The sequence below is a fragment of the Phoca vitulina genome, unplaced genomic scaffold (genome assembly GCF_004348235.1).
Source record: "Phoca vitulina isolate PV1807 unplaced genomic scaffold, GSC_HSeal_1.0 scaffold21, whole genome shotgun sequence".
NCBI classification, from domain to species: Eukaryota; Metazoa; Chordata; class Mammalia; order Carnivora; family Phocidae; genus Phoca; species Phoca vitulina.
The window spans coordinates 26,565,865-26,580,044 of record NW_022589724.1 but is presented as its reverse complement, the minus strand read 5'-3'; the positions used below and the strand labels follow the sequence as shown (position 1 = coordinate 26,580,044).

At 62.2% G+C, this 14,180-nt stretch overlaps 2 protein-coding genes across 6 annotated transcripts; one reads left to right on the top strand and one right to left on the bottom strand.

The window, feature by feature from the left end:
• The first annotated feature begins 619 nt into the window (after positions 1–619).
• On the top strand, positions 620–4,164 carry ZDHHC12 (zinc finger DHHC-type palmitoyltransferase 12). 5 transcript variants are annotated; one of them, XM_032419033.1, is made up of 5 exons: positions 620–759; positions 2,244–2,380; positions 2,743–2,820; positions 3,016–3,182; positions 3,368–4,163. In XM_032419033.1, exons 1-5 carry the CDS (start codon positions 660–662, stop codon positions 3,696–3,698), a joined length of 813 nt encoding a protein of 270 aa, XP_032274924.1. In that variant the 5' UTR covers positions 620–659; the 3' UTR covers positions 3,699–4,163. The 5 variants fall into 5 exon arrangements, with proteins under 5 accessions (XP_032274924.1, XP_032274928.1, XP_032274926.1 ...); XM_032419037.1 differs by having other exon boundaries at positions 632–759; positions 3,016–3,181; positions 3,336–4,164; XM_032419035.1 differs by having other exon boundaries at positions 632–759; positions 3,342–4,164.
• Positions 4,165–4,197: 33 nt separating this feature from the next.
• On the bottom strand, positions 4,198–13,726 carry PKN3 (protein kinase N3). The gene is made up of 22 exons (XM_032418481.1): positions 13,644–13,726; positions 12,046–12,286; positions 11,712–11,857; positions 11,122–11,233; positions 10,922–11,049; positions 10,561–10,744; positions 9,507–9,653; positions 9,315–9,424; positions 9,065–9,208; positions 8,572–8,647; positions 8,318–8,486; positions 8,048–8,150; positions 7,874–7,941; positions 7,502–7,565; positions 7,266–7,357; positions 6,750–6,926; positions 5,727–5,789; positions 5,539–5,615; positions 4,971–5,113; positions 4,774–4,881; positions 4,517–4,597; positions 4,198–4,425 (listed from the first exon to the last, which is right to left on the bottom strand). Exons 1-22 carry the CDS (start codon positions 13,656–13,658, stop codon positions 4,213–4,215), a joined length of 2,661 nt encoding a protein of 886 aa, XP_032274372.1. The 5' UTR covers positions 13,659–13,726; the 3' UTR covers positions 4,198–4,212.
• Between the last annotated feature and the right edge of the window lie 454 nt (positions 13,727–14,180).

Here is a 14,180-nt window from a genome sequence, read left to right as displayed (position 1 = left end):
CAGAGCTCAGAGTGGTTCAGGAACTTGCCCAAGCTCACACAGGTAGGAAGGGGCAGTGCTGGTACTTCTGACTCTGACTCCACTTGGGCCCCTCCTACCCAGGATCTGCACCACGGACGACCACTTTGCTCTCATCCTGTTTGCAATATCTAAAAATGAATAGCAAGGCGGTAAGGGTGTCACCACGGAGCAACCGAGGCCGAATCCTTACCCTCTAGAGACCTCAGGCATCACACCCTTGAAAGCGGCACAACACAAGCTGGAGTCACACGAAACACCTTGAACATGGAAGCGCCCAGGGAACTGTACGCATGCGCAGGGCCGTGGGGTTGGGGAGGGCGGGGTGGGAGCCCAAGGGGGCGGGGTCAAGACTCGCGCCTGCTCCTCGGCTTTCCCCGAAAGTTACCTGGCTGGTGGGGGCTGGGGTTGGGGGAGTTACCAGCTGCGCGCGCGCCGGCCCCGCCCCCAACCTCTTCAAGCACCTGTTGGCTCGAGGTCCCCCCTCAGCCGCAGCTGCCATCCAATAGGCAGCCTCCCCGACCCAATCAGGCCCCGCCCACCCCCAGATCCACCAATCCGCGGGTGGCCGCGGCCCCTCTCTCCCTTGAAGGGCCCGCCCCTCCAGGCGCTTCTTCCGGGTGGGGCCCCAGGCGGAGGAGATGGCGCCGTGGGCGCTCCTCAGCCCTGGGGTCCTGGTGCGGACCGGGCACACTGTGCTGACCTGGGGGATCACGCTGGTGCTCTTCCTGCACGATACCGGTGAGCCGGACCCCGCGCGACCCCGGACCCACCCAATCCCGCGTGGTTCCCCAGACGTTTGGGTCTCAGTGGGTCTCCTGCTGAAGCCCCAGAAATCCTGGGATTCACCCCATTTCCGCCAGCTCCTGAGCCTCTTCCCCATCTATCAGTCCAAGAGCCACCTGCCTTCTGCCTAATACCCAGTTGATCCCTAATAAATCCCAGCATCTTCCTGATCCCTGCCAGATGCCCTGTGCATCCCAGGACCCATCCGGTGCCCACCAGATCCGACGAGCGACCTGAGACCCCATCTCCCCTGATCCCGGGACCCACCCGGTCCTTCCCAGGAATTGACTCCCAACCGTCCCTCCGTAAGATTCCGAGGATCAAGTAGATCAAGGACTGGCACCCCGCCCATTTCCGTGGCCACTAGCTGCCCAAGTCCAGGCTCCCCACCCTCTGGAGCAAGAAAACACCGAGGGGAGTGGCCTGTCCCGCATTTCCCCATCCTCACTTCTTGCCCTGAGGTCCTCATCCACCCCACTGCCCTGACTCCACTAACATCCTTCCCCCTCTTTACCTGCCAGGTTGCCTCCAACCCAAGTTCTCACCCTCCCTCCCTGCCAACGAGGGTAGCCCCACTCCCCCCATCCTTGCTCCAGCCTCAACCCCTGGACTGGAGGTGTTGTCACTTTCCTCCCAAGACCTTCTCAAGCCTCCTCCACGGTCTTCACTCTTAAGCCTAAAAACCTGCTCAGTCTCCCCATCAAAAAGGAACCCCCCCAACCCACCTTCCCTTCTCTGCTCCTTTTCACAACCGCGGGGCCCCAGAGCTGTCCACACTTTGTTATCTAACTGTCCCATGCCCCTCACTCCTCACCCCTACTCCCCCCCAATTCCTCATTCACCCCCATGAGTTGGACAGTCCCTGGCCAGCCCCTCCTCTGTCTCTATCTCATGGGCATATCAGACCTGGCTGGTCTCCCCATCATGGAGCCGAAGGCAGGGACCCCTCCTCCCTCTCCCACACATCTAGTCAAGTCTGGCCCCTTCACCCCCTTCCTCCTTATCTATCCATCCCTTTGTCTCCACTCTTCCAGCCTGCCTGTGCCCTTGTCTAGCTACCCTCCTCTCCCTCCCGGATAGGCTCTCTGCCTCCAGGCTTCCTCCTCCTCCCCCATCCGTCTTTTCTCCAGCAGGCGGGTTTTCAGAAACAGATCTGACCCTGTAAGCTTACATGGTTCCCTATCACCCTTTGCCCTCCAGATAAAATGCAGATGAACTTTTTTTTTTTTTTTTTGCTGGGCCCAAACTTCTCTTCTCCCTCCTGTACCCTATGCAGTGGCCACACTTGCAGACTTGACCACTCATTAAACCCCATCTCCAGGCCTTTGCTCAGCCAGGGACAGACTCTCCACCTTCAGCTACATCCCCCTACACATAGGGGGCATGTTCTCCTGTTCGCCTCCAGCCCCAGCCTCACTCTCCTTCTCTGGCCTCTCCAGCGCTGCGGCAGTGGGAAGAGCAGGGGGAGCTGCTCCTGCCCCTTACCTTCCTGCTCCTCGTGCTGGCCTCCCTGCTGCTCTACCTGGCCGTGTCGCTCATGGACCCGGGCTATGTGAATGTCCAGCCCCAGCCCCAGGTAACCAGGGGGCCCCTTTCTCCCACCAACAGGACACACCAGGCCCCTGTAACAGTCTCATGCCAGGATCTGTGCGGAGCGCTTTGCGGGGGGTACCTCAGTGAATCCTCTTAGTGGCCCTAGAACCTCCTCCTACAATGAGGAAGTCGCCAAGGCCCAGCGAGGAGAGACAACTGACAGAGGTCACCAGCTTCGCTTCACTCGGACCAGAGCATTCTGCCACACCCTACCCCCTCCAAGACACAGGGGATGGGCCCCCAACCGCGCAGACCCAGAGCTAAGCCAGCCCCCGAGGGAAATGCCCACCTGTACCATTTGCCTCCCTAGGGGACCCTATCTTATACCCCATCTCCCACTTTCAGGAGGAGGTCAAGGAGGAGCAGACGGCCATGGTTCCTCCAGCCATCCCCCTTCGGCACTGCAGATACTGCCTGGTGCTGGTGGGTGACCAGGGACCTCCACGGGAGGGCGTGGGCGCAGGGCGGGGGGGCAAGGTGGAGACTCCCTGACCTCCTGCCCCCGTGCCGTGGCCTCCCCCCTCCAGGAAGGCCTCCCAGATTGAGGCCCCAGCCTCCTGACCTCGTCACTCCCCGCAGGGGAGCTGGCCTTGAGCCCTCCCCCCTCCATGCCCACAGCAGCCCCTGCGGGCCCGGCACTGCCGTGAGTGTCGCCGCTGCGTGCGCCGCTACGACCACCACTGCCCCTGGATGGAGAACTGCGTGGGGGAGCGCAACCACCCGCTCTTCGTGGCCTACCTGGCGCTGCAGCTGGTGGTGCTTCTCTGGGGCCTGTACCTGGCATGGTGGGTGCCACCGCCACCCGGGGCACGGGGGGGACCGCAGCATGCGCCTGCAACGTGGAGAGAGCCAGGACTCCCTCTTGGCGGCCTCGGACCCTCTCCCAAATGGCCTGCCCCCCCCCCCAGGGCTCCCTGGGGCACCCCTGCCATCCCCCCGCCTAGCTCCCCATCTCTGTCCTGCCCTGCAGGTCTGGCCTCCATTTCTCCCAGCCTTGGGGGCTATGGCTGCGGTCCAGCGGGCTGCTCTTTGCCACCTTCCTGCTGCTCTCCCTCTTCTCTTTGGCGGCCAGCCTGCTCCTCGCCTCACACCTCTACCTGGTGGCCAGCAACACCACCACCTGGGAGTTCATCTCCTCGCACCGCATTGCCTACCTCCGCCAGCGCCCCAGCAACCCCTTCGACCGCGGCCTGACCCGCAACCTGACCCACTTCTTCTGTGGATGGCCCTCAGGGTCCTGGGAGACCCTCTGGGCCGAGGGAGAGGACGAGGAGGAGGAGGGCAGGAGCCAGGCTGTTTAGGGTCGCTGGAGGCAAGGCTGCCATCTTGTGCCTCAAAACCAGAGAGGATGCGCCCCGCTGGGGTTGGCCCTCAGAGGGCCTGAGGTTCTTCACTCCTGCCCATTCCTCCCAGGCCTCAGAGCAGAGCTGAATGACAGGACCCCTGCCTCAGTGGGCAGTTCTGCCCTCCAAAGGAAGAAGGGGAGGCAGAGGACCTGTGGGGGGGCTCGGGCACCAGCGACCTGGGCTTCGGAGACCTCCACCCCGCCTCCGACGCCAGGATGCCTCCAGAGGGCACAGTTTTATAAGTTTAATAATCCATAAAGCAAGTCAAGTATTAAAAAACCAAACCAAACTGCTCCTTGCTGTGCCGCCCCTTCTGGTCCAGGTCTCCCAGGGGGTGGGGAGCCCCCCACAGCAGCCCCGCCGCTGCCACTTCAAGGCCCAAGACCCCCCCCGAACAACCCGGCGAGGCCCAGGCCTCCAGGGCAGGGCACGCAGCTGGGCAGACAGGGCGGACGTGCCAGAGAGGCCCTCAGGGCCCCAGGAATCCTTCTGACACAAAGTCGAAGTCTCGGAAGGCGGCCTGCTGGCGGGCGGTCAGGGGGCAGCGCGGGTCAGGCGGGGTCAGGGCCGGCGGCAGCCCCGTGAACTCGCCCTCGAAGTAGCGCAGGTCCGTAGGGCCACAGAGCGTGGGCAGGAAGGGGGGCCGGACGGTGCGGGCAAGCAGGGCCTGCCAGTCGGTGGTCTGGGGGCGAGGACAGAGCTGCCTGAGACGACGAACAGCGCCCCACGCGGCCCGACGCCTCCCACTGTGCCAGGCACCCAGCACCACTCACCCTGAAGAAAGGCTGGGTCTTGATCTCCTCCGCATCCTGCTCACCCGCCCCCAGGCGCTGCTCCGGGCACTTCTGCAGGAGCTGGGCAAGAGGACGGGGGGGGGGGGGGGGGGGGGGGCTCATGGAGGGCACTCGGCCCCAGGCACTGCCCACCTGCCCAGGTCCCCCAAGTGAGCTGAGCCACAGGGCCCCCGAGAGTGGGTGGTGAGCCACGGCCGCTGTCCAGCCCGGCCCTGCCCAGCCCCTGCGCTGATTACCTTCTGAATGAGCTCGAGACCTTGCACCGACAGAAAGCAGGGATATGGGGCATCCGCGTTGACGATGCAGTCAAATACCTCCTCCTCTGTGTCCCCGGGGAATGGGCACTAGGGGGAAAGGGTGCTCAGCAGGGTGCCTGAGCCACCCCCGTCCCACCCCAACCTAGAGGCCCTGGCAGCCCAGGTCCAGTGCTCACCTCGCCCACCAGCATCTCATAGAGCAGCACACCCAACCCCCACCAGTCCACAGCCCGTGTGTAGGCCTCCTGGGTCAGCACTTCCGGGGCCAGGAACTCTGGGGTGCCGCAGAAGGTGCTTGTCCGGTCCCCAAAGCCGATCCCTGCAAACCAGCATCCACACTGGTGCCGGCCCGATGTGTCTCATCCACATAACCTCAGTGGGTGTGAGAATCAACAGCCAACCCTCATGACCTCAGGTACCGAACCCCGTGCCAAGCCCTGCCCCATACCCTTGGAGGTGGGAGCGTTTTTATGCCATCAGACAGGAGGAAGTGGAGCCTCAGCCAAGCTCACATGCCAAGGTCATGAAGAAGAACCCGGTGCCCTCTCCCACCCTGAGTACGGCCTCTCCCTCTGGCTGAGGGCAAGCTGGGGCTCTTTAAGAGCCTCTAGGGCTGGGAAGGAAAAACCAGTGTGTCCAGCTGGTCCCTGGAATGAGGGCTGGGGTGGGGGGGCCCAGACCCTGCTGGCCTGGGCTGGGCGAGCAAGGCTGGAGGACAGGGGATCCTGGGCAGGAGGCACCCACCTTCCTTACACAGCCCAAAGTCTGCAATCTTCAGGAAACCCTGGGCATCCAGCAGAAGGTTATCCAACTTCAGGTCCCTGCGGGTGCGGGGGGCAGATCAAGGGGGCCCTGGAGCATCGCAGGAGGAGGGCAGTGGATGCTCCTTCACCACCCCACTACCCACCCCCAGCACCTCCGGGGCAAGTTACCTGTAAATGATCTTTTTCTCATGTAAGAACTGCAACCCGAGGACCACACAGGCCAGGTAGAACCTGTGGGTGGCATGGGGGGAAGTTCAGGCCCGAGACTGTGGGGGGCAGGGCGGGGAGACACAAGGATGGCCCTGGCCCCGGCAGCCCTGGGTGGCCCAGCCAGAGTCAGGTTGGATGAGAGCCTGAGGGGTGCCTCCCGCCACGGGGAGGGGCAGGGGAGAGCGGATGCTTCTCCAGACGGTGGCCCCAAGGCTGCTGCCCGCTGACAGCCTACCCTTCTTGGGCTCTGAGATCGTGCCAGGAATGAGGCCACGTGTCCTCACGGCTTACTCTCCCACATCCTCCCAGCCACCCGCAGCTGATACTCATCACATCTGTTTTTCAAAGGAGGATCTAAGACTCCAGGTCAGGGATGCACCTGGGGTCACACAGCTAGTGGCAGACCCAGATTCCAGGGCCTGCACTCTGCTGGGCAAGAAATAACTCCAGGGGCGCGCCTGGGTGGCTCAGTCAGTTAAGCGTCTGCCTTCGGCTCAGGTCAGGATCCCAGGGTCCTGGGATCGAGTCCCGCATCCAGGCTCCTTGCTCATCGGGGAGCCTGCTTCTCCCTCTGCCTGCCGCTCCCCCCTGCTTGTACCCTCTCTCTCTCTCTCTCTCTCTCTCTCTCTGACAAATAAATAAAATCTTTAAGAAAAAAAGAAAAAAGAAATAACTCCAGCTGCTAGTCACTCACTAGTCACAGGTTCCCATACTCCACAATTTATAAACATTGGGTTCATCTACCCAACAAGCCTGTGAAATTGTTCTCATTCGCCCCATTCACAGCTCTGTAAACCGAGGCCCAAGGTCACAGTGCTGTGAGAGCTGAAGAGAGCTGACAACCAGGATTTGAAACAAGGCTTCCCTGACTCCACACCGTTCTGCTGCTGGGCACCCTGGGGGAAGCAGGGTGAAGGGAGCGGGCAGAGGGGACCGGGGAAGGCTTGCTGGAAGAGGCAGACAAGAGGGGTGGGCACCCACCGGGCCTGGGGCTCAGGGAAGACGTCCTCGTGGATCTGCATCATGAGGTCGCCACCGGGTGCAAACTCGGTCACGAAGCAGGCGTGGCTGGAGGTCTGGAAGCAGGCAAGGAGGGAGAGCAGGAAGGGGTGCCCCGTGCGGCCCACGGCCTCCAGGATGCGTTTTTCGCAATACAGGCTGCGATGGGGGAGGGGGGAGAGGGGGCGTTTGGAGGGAAGGAAGACCCCTGCTAGCTGAGCCCTGCCACCCACACAACAGCCCTGGCCCTCTGGGTCTTCAAAGTGCCAGGCGGTAGAATGATGGTTTCTACGTCTCAGGCACAGAGAAGAGGGGACCCGCCCAAGGGCACCCAATTAACCGCTGCAGGTGCTAGAGAGAGAACCCAGGACTGGCTGGCCCCAGAGGGTCACCTCTTCAAAGTCCCAGGAGCACTCAGCTGCCTTCCGGTGCCCCCAGCCCAGGCCCGCCATCCGGGGTCCCCTCCAGCGCCAGGTACCCACGGGCCTCACTACACACCTCTCCATCTCATCCCGGCTCAGCACCTCCTGCTTCTTGAGCGCTTTGATGGCGTAGTATTTCCCTGTCCCTTTGAACTGGACCAGGAGGACCTGGGGACCAGAAAGAGTTCGGGCTCCAGGTGGACAGCACGAGGCATCCTTTGCTCCCCCCACCCATGGCCCCATGGGTCACAGCCTCCTCCCAGCTCAGGGGCCTGCTCACCCACTCCCATGGTACCTTCCTCAGCCCACTACCTTTCCGAAGTGTCCCCGGCCCAGCACGGCCAAGCAGCGGAAGTCCTGAAGCCGGGGGGGTTTCCTGCAAGAGAGAAGGCACGGGAAGCCCCCTGAGACAAGAGCTGGGCCTCCATGAATTGCTGCTCCAAACCGTCCACACCCTGTCCTGGGCTGTCCCCACCAATGAGGCTGGAAAGCCTGGGGGTGGGGGTGGGGGGTTCCTGGGACAGAGGTTTCCTAGAGTCTAGAATGCAGCTGGAGCTCAATAATGTGGGTTTAGTGAGTAAGAACCCGAGAGCAAGGAGCATCAGATGATGTCTGAATGGACACGCGAACACCCAAGGGAGTAGGTAAATGTCTCAAGCATAAAAGTGAGCCTGACGGGGGTACCTGGTGGCTGAGGTGGGAGGAGGCGGCCCGAGTCGCGTCCTGGGCTCCATGTGGGGGCGTTTGGTGCGCTGTGAGGGCAGAGGGGCTCAGAGCAGAGCCGGGCTGCCTGCCCTCTTTCCCTCCAGCCCGCCACCCCTAGCCCAGCAGTCCCCGGGGCCACCAGCACCCCCTCACCGGGATCTCCTCGGGGGTCGGCTCCCGGGGCAGGTAGAGGCGTGGGGGCTTGGGCGGGGGCCTCGTCTCTTCTCCCAGTGGGCTCTTCTTGGGTGGGAAATTACTACGTGGAGAAAGCAGACTCGTGGCAGGGCACAGGCTGATGGAAGAGCCATGGGGACGGACACACAGCAATGCCAGCGACAGACAGAGGGTCACAGGGTGAGCGACACCAGTTGCACCCGGAGAGAGGCAGAGGAAGGGGGCAGCCGAGGCGGGGTGGCTCCTCACCTGGGTGAGGCAGGGTCAGTAGCTCCCCGGGGTGTGGCCGGGCTCTGGGGGCACGCTTTCGGGGGGCTGATCGTGCTTGGGGAGCTGCAGGGGGGCAGCAGGCTCATGACTAAGCGTCCCCAGGCCGCCATGCTGAGGTTCATCTGCGAAGCCCTCAGGAAGTCCTGACCTGGGACAAAAGGGGGGCTCAGTCCCAAGGCCCCCAACGGCCCCTTCCCTGCCCCCTAACTGCACAGCCCTCTCCCCGTCTGCACCTCTGCGTTTAGAGAAAATGCGTTTCTGCCTCTGCAGCCGGGGCCTCCTCTCAAAGACAGGGTCACAGAAGGTCACCTGCGGGGGCAGAGGGCAGGGCTGGAGACCGGTCCTCTCCCACCCCACCTACCACCAGGGCACCCCGCCGCTCTCCAGGATCCCAGCCTGAGCCTCCAGTGCAATGATGCAAGAGCCAGAGGGGCCCAGAGAGAGGGATTCAATGTCTGCCTTGGTACCAGTGGGGAAACTGAGGCCCAGAGAAGAGAGGCACTTGTCCAGGGTCGCACGTGGGGCTAGGCAGTCAGGACCAAGACGTGGGCCTCTAGACTCCCACGCAGTCCTCAGACAGGGGCTGGGGATCCTTAGATCCTGGAGACCTCCTCCCTGCGGGCCCCAACTTCCACTCCAATGTGCAGATGGGTCACCTAGTCTTGAAGGGCCTTCTAGCTCGGATGGAGCCGGGGCCCGTCCAGGTCAGGGCAGGGTAGGGGGCACCTGGGCAAACAGGAGTCCCTGGGGCACCAGACTGAGGGAGAGCTGGTGACAGGCATTGTCCAGGAAGTCCTCCAGCCGCAGGAAGGCCAGGCCACACAGCTGCCGCCAGTCCCGCCAGCGCACCCCGATCTCCAGCTCCCGGGCCTATGTCGGGGAGGCCAGGCTGACGAGCGGGGCATGGCACGTGCCCCTACTTGGCCGGCCTTCCGCCCCGCCGCCCGAGGGCACACCTGCCCGCCCCGGGGCTCACCCGCTCCAGGGGGACAATAAAGGTCTGGTCCCAGGACTGCTTGGCCACCGGCCCCCAGCCAGTCTGGCCCACAACACGATTGTCCACCTTCACCACAGCCAGCACCTCGGCTGCAGGGCCAGACAGGGAGTCAGGGCAGGCGAGGGCTGGGGGTCCTCTGCTGCCCCCAGCTCCCTGCGGCCCCCTACTCACTGGCCAGATCTCCGCCACCGCGCTGCGGCTTGGCCCGGCCCCGGAGCCAGCCCTGGGAGGGGCTCCCGGCCAGTGCCGCCGCCGGGGACCGTCCAGGCACAGCTGTCAGCAGCTGCTCACAGCCCAGGAGGCGGACCTCCAGCGTCCCTGTGGGGAACGTGACAGCGTCAGGTACCATTCTCCCACTGCCACACCCAGGTCTCCCAAAGATGGCCGAACCCAGACCCTGCCCACATTAGTTGGGGTGTTTAGCCAGGAGACAGGATATAAAGTGGCCCCAAGTAGCCAGCCGAATTCTAGGCCTTTTAATAAGCCATGCCCTGCCCTGCCTTCCCCAACTTGTCTACTTGGCCAACTCCCAGAAGCCCTTCAAGGCTAAGTGTAGACACCACCTCCTCCAGGAAGCATTCCTTGATTCCCCAACACCAGGTGAGGGAGCGCATGCAGCCCCTGTCCTTCCCCTTCTCAGCTCTGCTCACAGTAGGATGTGGCCTGTCTAACCCTGAACCAGCTCTGACCGGGGAAGGGGCTGGGCTCTCTGGCTGGCCCTGTGTCCCGGGTAGGAAGTTCAGGGTTTCCAAGGTCAGCATGCTTAGATTATCTGATGATGATAATTCAGCTACAATTCAGACAAACCCAGCTCAGGGATAAGAAGGGACTTTCCAGTAGTCCAAACTGCCCAGGACTGGGGACCACGGCCTCCAGGGCTGTGAGCTCCCCTAACACGGACGCTTTAACCATCGTCATGGTTACTCATTTAAATAACAGCTTCGCTGCTCGTGTGCGGACCATCCTGGCACTGTGCCTAGCGCTTCACGCGCGACAACTCACTGAATTCCTCAGCAACCCCACGGAAGTAGGTGCTGTCATCATCCCCATTTGCCAGAAGCATAAACTAAGGGTCCAGAGAGCAGAAGTCTGTTGCCCCAGCTCACGCAGCTAGGGGGCGGCGGGACCAGGGTTGAAACTCTTCTCCAGAGTTCTCCCCCTCTGTGTTTCAGGGTGCTCGCTGGGAGAAAAGGGGAGCCCTGACGTGGGAGGGACTCCTGGCTACCTGTCATGGCGGTGGGCTTCACAAGCACCCCCGAAGGCTGGGGGTTCCCAGACCCAGCGGTCCGCAGCTCCCGGGCCACTCGGCCGCGCAGAGGATGAGCGGGAGGCAGACCCTCCAGCAGCTGCTCCAAGGCCAGCCGCAGGAGGTCCAGTTTCTGGGAGGACTCCTGCAGCTGGGCCTGAGCCTGCGGAGCAGAAACGGGCAGGGGGGACGGGTCCATGAAGCACGGCGGCCGGGGCCAGTGGCTCGGGCCACCTGCCCGCAATGAGGCCCCGCACGGCCCGGCCACAGTGCAGAGGGTGGCGTGGGGACAAGCAGACGCTCAGAGAGGAGCAGCAACGGGAGGGCACCCTGGTCTGACCTCGGCCAGCGCCTTCCGGTCTTGCGTTCGCCGGCCACCCAGCAGCTTCACCACGTTCTTGGCACCCTCGGCCACGGCAGCCTCGATGCGTAGCCGATGTCTTAGCTCCTCTGCCAGCAGCTCAGGACCTGGGAGGAGGGGTCAGCCCTCAGGCCCATGCCCTGCTCTGCCCGGCCCGGCCCCGCTTCCCCAAGCCTCACCTGGTTCCGGGGACCCACTGGCTTCCAGGCTGCTGATCTTCATCCGCAGCAGGGCCACCTTCAGCTGGCTGTCCCGCAGCATCTGCTGGGCAGCTGCCAGAAGCTTCCTCTCCTATGGGGGCATGACATATGCCCCCACCGAACAAGGGCCAGCCCTGAGCCTCCCTGGTCAGACCAAGGCTGAAGCCAAGCCTCCTTGGTTAGCCTCGGTCTGGGGCAGCGCCTCCTCCATCAGATGAGACAAGAGCTGGGGTCAAGCTTCCCTCATCCCATCAGGGCCGAGCTCCCCACATCATGCTGGGAGTTGGGGCCGCGGGTGGACCTTCCCTACTAGACTGGGAACATGGCCTGGGGTTTCCCCATTAGACTGAGTTTTGCCTTCTCTGTTAGATTAGGGGTTCAAGCCGTGCCTTGCCCACCAAGCTGAGATTTGGGGGCTGTGCCTCCCCCATCAGACTAATGGTTAAGAATGGGTCTCCCTTATAGGGTCACTGGCCCGGTTGCATTCCCTCTCAGAATAGGGGCTGGGGCAGCACTTCCCCTAACAATCTGAGAGCCACATCTTCCCGCTCAGACCCCAGGAGCCTTACCTTGGGCGTGCCGTTGGCATACGTGTGTGTCATATTCTCTGCCCCCTGCTTCACCTTCAGCTCCACCTGCAGCTGCCTCTGGAGAGCCTCCAGGTGCCGAGCCCTGGGCTGCGCTGCGGGTGGCTGGGGGCCCGCGGCCACAGGTTCTGTGCACAGTGTGGGGCCCATGAAGCCCTGACCCAGAGCCAAGAGCCCCCTGCCCTATGGCCTTGCTCTCTCCTCCCGTCCTGGGCAGGGGTACACCTGAAGAGGCTCTGAGAGGGCTCAGAGCCGAGGTCAAGGAGCTGGGTGGGCCCGGCACCTCCTGTCCCCAGGGGTCCGACCCCTCACTCACCGGCCAGGCCGGGCCCAGGGCCGGGCAGCAGGATGCGCGCATGCAGCGCCCTCAGCTCTCCGTGTAGCTGCTCCAGGCGGCGGTTGGAGGAGCGCAGGAGTTGCTGCACGTGGCCCAGGTGGCGGCGATCTGTGGCCACCCTCCGCAGGTTCTCTACACCCTCCTTGATTTTCAGCTCCTTCTGGATGGCCTGGCGGATCACCTCTTTCTCATCCTCCGGGGGCCGCTGCCGGGCCCCAGGCTGTGGAATAGCAGAGCAGTAATGCCCCCCGCCATCCCAGCCACCAGCGGCCTCGGGTCCCCCCAGACGGAGGGAGAAGGAGGTGTGCACAGCAGCCAGGATGGACCCCCAGGGCTCGGGAGGCCTGACCTTCCAGCTAGTATCCCCAGGCCAGATACAAACCCCGAAGCTATACATTCCACCCATGTTCCTGTCCTCTGCCACTAGGGAGGAGGGAGAGGGAAAAATTGGCAATGTTTACAGTCAACTCTTGAACAACACGGGTTTGAACTGCGCGGGTCCACTTATAAGCAAATTGTTTTCAATAAACACAGTACAGGGCTGTAAATGTATTTTCTCTTCCTTACGATTTTCTTTTTTTTTTTTAAGATTTTATTTATTTATTTGACACACAGAGAGATAGAGAACACAAGCAGGGGGAGCGGCAGGCAGAGGGAGAGGGAGAAGCAGGCTCCCTGCTGAGCAGGGAGCCCGATGTGGGACTCGATCCTAGGACCCTGGAACCATGACCTGAGCCGAAGGCAGATGCTTAACCAACTGAGCCACCCAGGCGTCCCTCCTTACGATTTTCTTAATAACGTTCCCTTTTTTTTCTAGCTTCCTTTATTGTAAGAACACAGTATAGGATACACATAACATACAGAATAGGTGTTAGTCAACTGTTGATGTTATCGGTGAGGCTTCTGGTCGCCAGTAGGCTATTAGTAGTTAAGTTCTGGGGGAGTCAAAAGTTATACGTGGATTTTCAACTGCCTGGGGGGGAGTCAGTGCCCCAGACCCCTGGGTTGTTCAAGGGACAAAAGTACATGGTGTCAGGGTCTGTTCTGAGCTTTGCATACATTAATTTATCAATCCTCACAACAATCCCATGAGGTAAGTATAGTTATTATCCCCATTTTACAGATGGGGAAGCTGAGACACAGAGAGGTTAAGTAACTTGCCCATGGTCACAACACCGAGAAGGGGATGCCACCCTCTCCTCGCCGACCCATCGGGCTGCCCTCTCCAAGGCTGCGACTCCAGCTGAGATTTGGGGCCAGAAAGGAGGCTAGGGAGCCACCCAAGGTCACACAGAGAGGGCAGCCAGAGGCCTGAGTAGGGGCCAGGGATGTTCCCTCAGGTAGCAAAGCAGAGGCTCAGAGAGGGGCTGAGGAGGTCTCTGGGAGCCATTCCCAGCTCAGCTACTGGGAGGAAGTAGAGGTTTTCTCATACTTCACCCCAGGTGGGAGCAAGGAAGAGGAAAAGCTCCTTCTCAGAAGCCAGCATTTCAAACCAACCAGTGCCAAAGCTGACCTCAGCCCAGGGTAACCCATGATGCCCCCCACTCCCATGGACTCCTCTGGGGCCTCCACCTTACCTCTCGGCTCTCCATCTCCTGAGCCCAGTGTTAGGGGTGCCACCCCAGCCTCAGGGACGCCCCCACCCCAGGCCTGCGCTGGGCTGCTGGCCTGGCTGTCAGAGGGCAGGGGCGGGACTCAGGAAATCCTTTGAGGGCCCTAGGCCAGAGGGCCAGAGCCAAAGGCCTGAGCAAACAAAGATCCCATGGAGCGGGGGGCCCGGCCACTGGGGTCCTGACTCACCCAGCTGCCGCTGCTGGGCGGAGGTTCACAGGAAATCGGAAAATGTGTACAAGCCACTCCTGGAACAGGCGGAGGGACCTCCGGAGGAAGGGGGTGGGAGGGGGCAGAGGCAGCACTTAAGGTTGCCTGAGACGTTGGGTGGGGGCACTCGAGGAGTCCTGCGGAGGACACTTTGCCCTTGGGCATACCCCATGGTCCCGTCTGCTCTGGGTTGGAATTCTGCCAAGTACACACACGTCCGCCTTTCTGCTCTACAGCTGGGACCCCACCCCATTTGCTCTGGGCAGACCTCCACCTCTCCCTCCCCACTAACA